Source organism: Hermetia illucens, chromosome 1 (genome assembly GCF_905115235.1).
Source record: "Hermetia illucens chromosome 1, iHerIll2.2.curated.20191125, whole genome shotgun sequence".
In the NCBI taxonomy this organism is placed as follows: Eukaryota; Metazoa; Arthropoda; class Insecta; order Diptera; family Stratiomyidae; genus Hermetia; species Hermetia illucens.
Window position 1 is genome coordinate 44731177 of NC_051849.1, and position 11519 is coordinate 44742695.

At 43.0% G+C, this 11519-nt stretch overlaps 1 protein-coding gene across 2 annotated transcripts; it reads right to left on the bottom strand.

Annotated features, from left to right (window-relative positions):
• Positions 1-1713: 1713 nt before the first annotated feature.
• LOC119646467 (actin-5C) lies at positions 1714-4491 on the bottom strand. Of its 2 annotated transcripts, none has more exons than XM_038046916.1 (2): positions 4334-4491; positions 1714-2959 (listed from the first exon to the last, which is right to left on the bottom strand). In XM_038046916.1, the coding sequence occupies exon 2, from the start codon at positions 2949-2951 to the stop codon at positions 1821-1823; it is 1131 nt and encodes a 376-aa protein (XP_037902844.1). In that variant the 5' UTR covers positions 2952-2959; positions 4334-4491; the 3' UTR covers positions 1714-1820. The 2 variants fall into 2 exon arrangements, with proteins under 2 accessions (XP_037902844.1, XP_037902845.1); XM_038046917.1 differs by lacking the exon at positions 4334-4491 and adding an exon at positions 3030-3204.
• Positions 4492-11519: the final 7028 nt, after the last annotated feature.

Below are 11519 nucleotides of genomic sequence, written 5' to 3' on the forward strand. Positions count from 1 at the left end.
TCGAAATGAATGAAACTTAGTAACCACAACTTGGGTATGTACTTTGGGCTGAGCTCTTTAGATAATTCCATTCATATGAGCATGTGTTGTTTTTATGTTGGCCTAGCTATAAAACGGAATTGTTCTTGTTCAATGAAAGGAGAACAAAGTGTTGAATGTGAACACATTAGCCCGCTATTATCATAAACCAAAATTAAAGTTGATTTTCAATGCGCCCGACAATCTTCTGCTTCACACTATCTATAATCATTAAATATCCCGCTACTAGAGCTTCAATTATATCCGTTATGAGTATCTTAAATTATCAAATTTCGGAGGCAAATATTCCACTTGATATCAAAACTTTCACATTTATCATTTTCTCTTGATACTCCAGTGGATAAATGTTATATTGAAAGTCTTTTTTCCAATTGTTCAAAAAATCTCAAAATTAATGTAAACGAACTTGCTCCCATTCGGATTGAATATATGAGATTCAATGTAGCCAAATTAATATAAATGTGTTTTAAGCTTTTCTTTTATTATGTTAATTGTCTAATAAAGAGTAAAAGCCTAACTGTTTTGAGTATTATTCCAGATGGTATGAATGGCGGAACAATACAGGCTGTTCAATGTCGTGGGCACGGGGAATTCAGTACTATTTTTGTGAATGCAGCGAGACTTGCCCGGAGGCAGAGATTTTTGAAAATCCATGATTAGGAATGTGAAATATAGAGCATCTAATTGACCACCACCTGTTTGTTAATTGCTTCCATTTTATCTAGTTTTGTCTCATATTTTCTTGTGCGTTATTATTGATGAGACTATGATTCAGTTCGATTATCTTTGCAATTAGTGCAAATTGTTAATTAGCAAGTTTTCCGCAACTTGCTTCGGGTGATTTTTTAAGCTAAAAACCCGTTGATAGTCAGTCTGACCAGGGAGTCATTAACATATCTAATTTGATAAGGACCACTGCGCATCTTATTACACTTTCACTAACGGACTAATTCGTCGGCTGAATATTTTAATGAAAACGACCGTTATTTTCGCAAGCAACTTAAGCGGTTACAAGTCTCAGCAGATTTAAACATATGCGAAAAATTCGATTTCAAAAAAAAAAGTTATGTAATTGGTATTTTTAGAACAAGAGAGCAGCTTTTACTCAAGTTGGCTCGTTATCTCGCAGTTAGAAGTAAATAGATTGCTTAACGAATTAACATTTCATGGCCATTTCATTGTGGATACGGCTGGCAACTAGAGTTTAACGTTTTTTGACCGGTCACGAGCGCTTCTCAAGCGTTTGTTGTGATAACACTTGCTGATTAATGATCAAGACTTACCGGTGGAATTTATGATCTCATTAATCAAACGTGTATCCAAGCTCCATAGAAATAAACCATGACGACCGTTAAAAACATCTTGATGTGATTCAACCGGCGAGAATCCGAGCAAAAAACATGGACGGCATTCGCTGAGTCATACTCAACAGCACCCCCGTGACGGGCATGTGAGCGTCCCTATCGTAACAGAAACTTACTCCATTTCCTGCTGGGTCATGCCACGCCAGACACACCCTAGCCTGGCGACCGTTGAAACCACAACTCAAATTCAAAAACCACACTGACGTCAGAGGAGATGAAGAGCAGACAACCGAGCAATCCCGACCTTAACCCTGAGCGGCCACTAACCGTGACTCACCACCCCCGCCCAAGCATCAATGAAACACACAAGTTTTCGACTATAGTAATGTAATATAGCATATAAAAAGTATAAATAATAGAAACGAAGGAATGAATATTTTCACATACATTCAAATCAGACTCTGGCTGACTATGACCTTAGAAACACTTCCTGTGGACAATCGATGGTCCAGACTCATCGTATTCTTGTTTTGAAATCCACATCTGTTGGAATGTTGACAACGAAGCTAAGATAGATCCACCGATCCAAACTGAATACTTTCTCTCTGGTGGTGCGATGATCTTGATCTTCATGGTAGACGGGGCGAGTGCGGTGATTTCCTTCTGCATACGGTCGGCGATGCCTGGGTACATGGTGGTACCTCCGGAGAGGACTGTGTTGGCGTACAAGTCCTTACGGATATCAACATCGCACTTCATAATTGAGTTGTAGGTAGTCTCGTGGATACCACAAGCTTCCATTCCCAAGAACGATGGTTGGAAGAGAGCCTCTGGACACCTGAATCGCTCGTTGCCGATTGTGATCACCTGACCGTCAGGCAACTCGTAGCTCTTCTCCAATGAACTAGATGATGCGGCCGTGGCCATTTCCTGCTCGAAGTCCAAAGCGACGTAGCAGAGTTTTTCCTTGATATCACGAACGATTTCCCTTTCGGCGGTGGTGGTGAACGAGTAGCCTCTTTCAGTCAAGATCTTCATTAAGTAGTCTGTAAGGTCACGACCTGCCAAATCCAGACGCAAGATAGCGTGTGGCAAGGCATAACCTTCGTAGATGGGCACGGTGTGGGAGACACCATCTCCGGAGTCAAGCACGATACCAGTGGTACGACCGGAAGCGTACAAGGAAAGAACAGCCTGGATTGCAACGTACATTGCGGGTGTGTTGAAGGTTTCGAACATGATCTGAGTCATCTTCTCCCTGTTGGCCTTTGGGTTGAGTGGAGCCTCGGTCAACAGCACTGGGTGCTCCTCGGGGGCAACTCGAAGTTCATTGTAGAAGGTGTGGTGCCAGATCTTCTCCATATCGTCCCAGTTTGTGACGATTCCATGCTCAATGGGGTACTTCAATGTGAGGATACCTCGCTTGCTTTGTGCTTCGTCTCCTACGTATGAGTCCTTTTGGCCCATGCCGACCATCACACCCTGATGCCTTGGGCGGCCGACGATCGAAGGGAACACGGCGCGTGGTGCATCGTCACCGGCGAAGCCAGCCTTGCACATACCGGATCCATTGTCGACAACGAGGGCAGCAACTTCTTCGTCACACATTTTGGCTTCTGTCGAGAATAGAAATTAAAATGATTTAGAAAAATCGCACGACTTGCTAGGATCTAACTGGAAATTTACAATGAATTCAAACTCGTCAACGCAACACTCGGAAATTACTAGAAATCGAAACGTTTCCAATCAGAAACTGACTTGAGAAAACTATTTGAATTCAACGACTCGTGTCAAGTAGCGAGAAAGCGCACTGAACCGACCGACGACCAAACCAGGAGTGCTTGTCGGCTTGCTGCGATTACATCCAAGCCAAAACTGGTTCCAATGAGTCACCTCCCCACCACTCACTGCGCATACGACCGCTATCAACCAATCGCCCGAATTTTGACCATAAAAGGCAATGCATTGCAATAAAGAGAGAACACCAGGCGAGAGCGCGTATCGATTTTTTCCACGCCAGTCCGCAGCCCTGCGCAATTCAAATTCTGTAGACCATATATGTACATGCCGCGTACAAGGTTGAGGCTGTGTGCGTGCGCGGCATTGATCAGGTTTTTGGCAAGATGCGAGAGGTAGGTAGCGACATGGACCTCGCCGCTTTCTGCTTTCGGCCACTTAGCCTAGAATTAATTCAAATCGCTCGGCCGTTATAGACATTCCTCGGAATCAGAGTTGACTCAGAGCAGTTACGGCGGACGCACGCCCGCAGAGATGAGATTTACAACCATGTACCTGTGTACACGGCCCATGCGAAGCGATTCGAACAGAGAATTTAACGAAAAACAATTGGAACGCATCAGAGCTGTGAAGAATGGACAGGCGAGTTTCTCGAGCGTGAGGTGGTGATGCCAGTGAAAGCACTCCATGCAAAGTCCAACCTACTTTCCTCATCTCGAGTGCCACTCAAGATTTGAAAGCATTTCACGTAACAGAAAAACAAATTCGCAGACTCGAGCAGCTTTCCTGCAGCGAATTTAAATTTGAATGTCAAGCTCGGCTTAAAGCCGAATTTTCCTTCTGAACTGACCCCAAGGCAATTTCGAAAATGTATCCTTGACGGGAGCCGAAACATTGCGCTAGGCATCTAGTGATAACCAGTGATATTCAAAATCAATTCAAGACCTCAGAATGGTCCAGAAATAACGGTCTTTTTCAAAACTCGGGGGATTAAAGTCCATCTCGGGCGGATTCGCGGCAACCGATCAATGAATTGGTATCCTCAATGGGGAATTCCTTGAAAAGCAACATTTGGAACGTATAATTTCGTGAGGACCAGCCTCGACACTTGGGGCGTTTACCGGCAAGCCGGCCGTGAATCGAAACCCCCTTCCCGACCACAAACACAACGGCAGGGCGCATCCCAGCAGCACTTTCTCACTTCCAAACACGATTTCCAGGCAACAGGAAAAACTTAAAGAAACACTACTTACAAATTTGTTCTAATGGCAATTAATAAACTTCAAGACGTTCCTAAAAGCAATCACGTTGCTTGCACTTTGAGAGGAAACTGTACGGACGTCCACAATCACACAACCAAGCCGAGCAAAGCGCTAAACTATTGTGTGGGAATTGAGGTTTATGCTACGTATATAAATGTCTCCCCACTTCCGACCAATTAGAGCGACAGTCGTCGGCATTTTACCATATATGGCTATGGATGCATAGTCGCCTTGTATTTACCATAAATTTTCGCTACGGCAACGGCAGTTGCAAAGCGGGCTATGATTCTTACTATTACACATCGTATACTTCGTATACATGTACTGCTCGGCATTGTTTGTGAGTCACGGGCTTTATCACTCAAACGGATTTTATCAGTCATGCATAATACAAACTGGAACGTATTGATTCCTCGAAAGCAGCGGAAAAAAATTCGATAAATCACATGCATGGAGGTGAGTTGATTTTGAAGATTTTGACAGCGTACGCCCTGATCCTTGCAGCGGAAGATGCCGCCGGGACGCGCAAGGTGGGGCGGGGCTGATGCGGTAAGGGTGCAATTCTGCTCCAAGTCCAATTGTAGGTTGAGGCAGGGACACGCAAGGTAATTGTCGGACATGCATAACTGGAATTTGAATGGGGCAAATACATAGTCCAGCTTGCGGCGACATAGAATATGTCTACGCAGTGCCATGGGCGTTACTATTCTCGGAGATGCCAATAACGAGGTAATCCTAGCTTCATTGCTTGATGAATGACTGGCGATTGAGACGCGGGACATTGCCTTTTCGTGGCAGTAACAATGTCGCGCTGGTCAATGACCACGTCGGATTTAAGGTAGGCTCGATGGCAAGCATTACAACAAAGTTGTTTGTCTTTGGCGTGTTTAAAGAGAAAAACCTCTTTTTAGTCTCATTTGGACAATTTGCTTTCGTTTCCAAAGATGAACATGGTCAAGAGTCGCAATGAGACGCGGAGACAATTTCGCACATTCTTCAAGACCAGTGAAAGTATTCTCGGCTTTGAGACGCGAATACAAATGGCTTTTTCAGGTGACTGGGCTGAGCATAGTTTTCCATTTGAAATTACGGTGATTTAAGACCCAATTAGCATGTGAATGGAATTCCAGCAGCTGGAGCAATGGATTCTGGGCGACCTTCAAGCGAAATGTATTAGTCCTAGGCAAGGTCGTCGGGAGAAAAAAACTGCCTCACCCCCGAAATTTCAGCATCAATCAACTTAAGATCTTTCCATTTCGGGCCTGAACGAAATTGCTACGTTTTTCCACTCGTTTCGACGGACATGATTTTGGGCTAGGTCGTAAGGAAAAAATATGGGTTCGGAGTGGGATCTGCGGCTCGAAATAGCAAGTTAATTTGGTTAAAATCTCTATTCCCGATTATACGAGAAAACTTTGGATGCGGGAGAATCATCCTCTCGACGAGCCAAGTCGAGGATTAGAGCTAGTGGCAATCAATGGAGATCCGACAATGAAGATAGTTTGTAAATTTCGACTTATTCGGATAGAAAGCTTTAAATGCAAGTATCTATTTGAGCCATAACAAAAAGGAGATTAACATCTTCATAATCATCACGAACGACGCAAAAACCGGCATCCGTTCTAGGCCTGCCTTAGTAAGGAGCTTCAGACATCTCGTGTTTGTGCCGAGGTTCACCAATACTATATTCTTAAAGGTCAGACCGCCTGGCTATGGCCTACGCCATAGCTCCATCTGAGGCAGAGTTCGCCACGAATTCTTTTTCTACCATAGATATTGCCCTTATAGACTTTCCGAGCTGGATCATTTTTACCCATACGGATTAAGTGATTCGCCGGCCGCAACTTGCTGAGCCAAATTTTATCCACGACCCGACGATCGTCGTCATCTTGGCACTATCGCCCATTTCGGGACTTGACCTTCAGAATGTTTTCCCTCCAACCAACATCGATCCATCGATCGCATTCTCCAATTTTGAAATCCGAACAGTAATGCACTGTCTTCGTTAACAGAATCTGCGGTTTGGGGGTTTTCCTACTGGTCATCATCCTTCTGCCCTTCCTGCAAAACCCATTTAGGTATCTGAATGTCGTACATACGTTGAACGTGGCCAGTCCATTGCAACTTCCGAAGTTTCATTAATTTGGAGACTTCAGGATCGTTAAGTATTAGGTACAATCCATGGTTGCAGGGCCATAAAGAGAAAATCCGGGCCCAAGGAGAAAATTAAGGAAAATGAAGCCCAGTGTCTGGGGTAAAAATTACGCGGGCCCCTCTAATATCCCATTTTTACATAGAAATTTCTATGCCGGGCCCCCAAAAAAATCCGGGTCCGGAAGGAATCCTCCCTTTCCACCTCCTCTCATCAGACCTGCATAGTTGTATCTGATTCGTTCTTGGTCGTTCTCTCGTTTACCTTCTATTATTCTCTTCAGGATTCTCCTCTGGAAGGTACTGACCAATTTTTCGGAAATTTGAGTCCATGTTTCACATCCGTAACATAGCACAGGTCTTATTATTGTTTTGTTTAATCGGAGCTTTGTTTTCCTGTGTAGCTGGCTTTTGAAATCGGTAGGACCGAGTAGAAGGCTCTATTTGCGTGCTGGATTGATTGTTTTATTTCGTCAAGTTCATTTCATTTTTCGCCAGCTGTACGCCTAAGTTGTCTACATTTCCTAGGTTGTATTCTTCAATCATTACATTTTGTCTATTGGGCGCCATTTTTCTCCTTTGCGTCATAATTTTCGTCTTGTTTTTATTAATTCGTAGACAAACTTCGTTTGCTTTTTTATCGAGGCTTAAAAATTTTCCTTTGCTGATGTGAAAGATCGCGCCATGATGTTTATAATGTCTGGATACGCGACGGTTTCGCAGGACTTATACAGCGGCGTGGCTTTTGTGTCCACAGGTAGCTTTCGTATAATCTGCTACAGTGCCAGATTAAACAGTGGCCAGCCCAACTTCTGATTTTAAACCGACGATTGTCCCAAACGCGTCTACTAGTTTTGCTTGAATTCCCAAAGCAAACATTACTTTGTACAGTACATTTCAATCTATACTGTCCTATGCCTGCTTGAAGTCCACGAATATTCGATGGAATGCATTGAGTATGTCCAACAATTCACTACTGATACTGACATGTTATTTCTTGGGGCATTGTAACTTCACGCATAAGAGGCAACTTTAACCTATCCCAAATTTGCTAGTAGTAGTAGGCTCGCCACCAAATTCTCCAGCAAAATGTCCTATATCATGGCCTATGTTATCATAATACAGTAGAATCCTGATAATTTGTATGGTCATGAAACTGATAATTTGGTGCAAAATATCGGGATTACCAATTATCGGGAGAGCAGAATAAAGAAAATTAACTCTGGGGACCGGCAAATCTATACGAATTAATTGGAAATACGAATTATCTATGTAAAAATTATCGAGATTCCACCGTATTATGATTCTAGTATGAACGTTGGGGGCTTTCCAAAAAATTTGCAAAATACGATACGGATTTCGAGGGCAAGATGTCGTATACATACCACCATGATTTCTACAGATTTATCTGTTGGTTAGCCGACCACCGTACTCCTTCCTCTGCGATTACAACTGATAACAAAATGATTCTCTCTTCGCAAGCTACCAACCGATACCTGTAATTTAATATATGCATATTTGATGGAAAAAAATTGAACCCCTCTTTTGCATGTATGAAGACTTCCCTTGAATTTCATCATCATCAACGGTGGAACAACCGGTATCCGGTCTAGGCCTGCCTTAATAAGAAACTTTAGACACCCCGATTTTGCACCGAGGTCCACCAATTCGATATCCATAAAAGCTGTCGGGCGTCCTGACCTACGCCATCATTCCATCTCAGGCAGGGTCTGCCTTGTCTTCTTTTTCTACCATAGATATTGCCCTTATAGACTTTCCGGGCTGGATCATCCTCCTCTATACGGATTAAGTGACCCGCCCACCGCAAACCTGTTGAGCCGGATTTTAAGCACAACCAGACGGTCATGGTATCGCTCATGGATTTCGTCGTTATGTATGCTGCGGAATCGTCCATCCTCATATAGGGGGCCAAAAATTCTTCGGAGGATTCTTCTCTCGAACGTGGCCAAGAGTTCGCAATTTTTTGTGCTTAGAACCCAAGTCTCCGAGGAATACATGAGGACTGGCAAGATCGTAGTTTTGTATAGTAAGAACTTTGACCCTATAATGAGATGTTTCAAGTGAAACAGTTTTTGTAAGCTGAAATAGGCTCGTCGTAGCTGTTATCAGTTGTGATTTTCAACCGTATACTTTGTCTTGCCTTCATTGATGTGCAGCCCAAGATCTCACGCCGCCTGCTCTATCGAGGTGAAGGAATTTACCTCAGCATCACGGATCACTTCCTCCAGGGCCAGGTTAAAGGGGACGCATGATAGGGCATCCCTTGTCGTAGACCGTTGTTGATGTTGAATGATCTTGAAAGTGATCCTGCTGCTTTTATGTGGCCTCGCACATTGGTCAGGGTCAGCCTAGTCAGTCTTACCAATTTCGTCGGGATACCGAATTCTCTCATGCCCGTGTACAATTTTACCCTGGCTATGCTATCATAGGCGGCTTTAAAATCGATTAAAAAACGGTGCAACTGATGTCCATATTCCAACACTTTTTCCATCGTATGCCGCAGAGAGAAAATCTGATCTGTTGCTGATTTGCCTGAAGTGATGCCTCATTGGTATGGGCCAATGATGTTCTGGTCGTATGGGGCTATCCGACCTAGCAAGATAGAGGAGAATATCTTATAGATGGTACTCAGCAACGTGATGCCTCTATAATTGCTGCACTGTGTGATATCCCCCTTTTTATGTATGAGACCGATAATGGCTCGTTGCCAGTCGTCAGGCATTGATTCGCTGTCCCATACCTTGAGCATCAGTTGATGAACCACTTGGTGTAATTGGTCGCCTCGGCTGTATTTCCATCGGCTCCTGGCTACTTATGGTTTTTAAGCCGATGAATTGCACGGACTGTTTCCTCTATACTCTATACATCTCTCCAATATGCCCATTCTGTCGGAAATCAGATTTCCCTCTTTGTCTAGGCAGGATGAACATCGAGGTGTGTAAGGCTTCATCCTGCTGACTTGTTGGTAAAACTTGCGCGCCTGGTGCGGTTGCTCCCTGTACTTTTCTAGTTCACAGACTTGTTGGTTTTCCCAGACTACCCTTTTCCGCCAGTGAAGTCGCTTCTCCGCTCGACGGAGTTCGTGATAAGTCTCTGCGCGTGCCTGCGTTCGTTGAGAATGAAACATTACTCGGTATGTGACATTCTTCCGTTCCGTTGCTAGCTTACATTCATCGTCAAACCAGCCGTTCCGACTCCTTTTGCGGCTGGGGCCAAGTATCTTTGTGGCCGTATCAATGATTACATTCTTCAGGTATTTGTGAAGATTATTTGTTGATGCTTCATCTCCAGGATCTCTATTGACTACGGTTATTGCGGTATCCATTTCGCCCTTATAGGTGTTGCGGAGGGCTGTGTTGTGAATGGCTTCGGTATTCACTCTCAACTGATTGTCAGAGGGGATTGTAGGTGGTGTCGTAATTCGTGCTCGGAGCACTATGCTAACGAGATAGTGGTCCGAGTCTATGTTGGCCCCCCTATATATTTGGACATTCATCAAGGCTGAGAGGTGGTGGCGTTCAATCAGCACGTGGTGAATTTGGTTGAAATTCCGATATCTGCTCAAATAAACTTACCAATAGTATATTACCAGCTTTTAGAAATTGACTGGAAAACTGCCATTAAGTGAATCCTAAAAATACTAAATGCACGGACATAGGGGACAGAATCGCGCATACACATGCCAAGTAAGGAACAAAAAAACCATACCTGAAGCGCCGAACTTCCGGTTTCTTGACTTTTTTTATATTTAATCTCACATTTACAATATTTATATCTATGAATTTTCTGATCAAAAAGTATTGATGCTGCCCTTCCTGATAACTGACAAGATCTCAATCTCGTGCTCATCTTAAAATTTAAACGCGACAGTTTTTAGATGTGCAATAATCTTGATATCTATATCATCAATTCCTTTCTGTATTTACGCAAACAAACACATCTTGGACCAAATGCTTTTAGAGAATCGGTAAATTAACCAAATGGATCCACATTTTAGACATACAGAGGTGTGTACACCATTTTGATAATGAAACTGTCTTCTGATTAGATCCACTTCATTTCTTCTACAAAGTCAACTGTAGATAATTCTGATGAACATACTAAGCTATGACTCATCATACTCAATGCGTTGAGATGCATTTCCTTTCTTAGAAATAATCTTGAAAGTCGATTTTAGTCATTCTTTTGGTATTTTATCCGTTAATTCAACGACCAATTTATTATTTAGTAATAGTATCGTATCTGTAATCTGTAGTAGGAGTTGAAGTTGTTGATTCCATTGTATGCTTCTCTATCATCATAGAAACGCTCTTGACTGTGGTGATTCTATATTTTCAATTTATTCTTCTTCTAATCGTCCTTGTCTACCAAGGATAGCGCATTTATTCTTCTCGACATTTCCTTTACTTCCTTTCGAAAATTTTGGCATCTTTACCTTTCTGCTCAATATTGGACCTTTGCTTCAACCCACCCCCCACCCCAACCCACCGATCCGACTTTAGTTATTAATACATTTGGGTTTGAACTCACGACATTGACTCATTAAACCAGTAATTTTACATTATCTATTTACGGCGTCTTCACAAATATTTTCATAGCAGAGTGGTGGAACAGTGGTGATTTAATATTTAACCATTTTTTATTTACATCACTAGCAGATTAGTTTTTCGAGTGGTACTTTACTATTAGCTGTTTTTCGTCTTATTTTCTAAAGAGTCATTTCAGACTTTCGTGAAGAGGACTGTGACTGTGACCATAAACCTCCATGTGGGGCTGAGCATATCGATAACATCTATGCGCCATTGTTATCTCCTCCCACTACTTTCCGAGAAGCTTGCACTCTTCATCCATTATTCCGCCCCATATATGCATGGTGTAGTCCGCGGCCACTTCCACTTTCTGATCAAGTCGACGAGGATCTAATCGCTATAGCGACGAGGTTCGTTGTTTGAAATTGTCAAAAGTCTGAATACCTGGACGGAAACATAAAGTAGATATACAAATT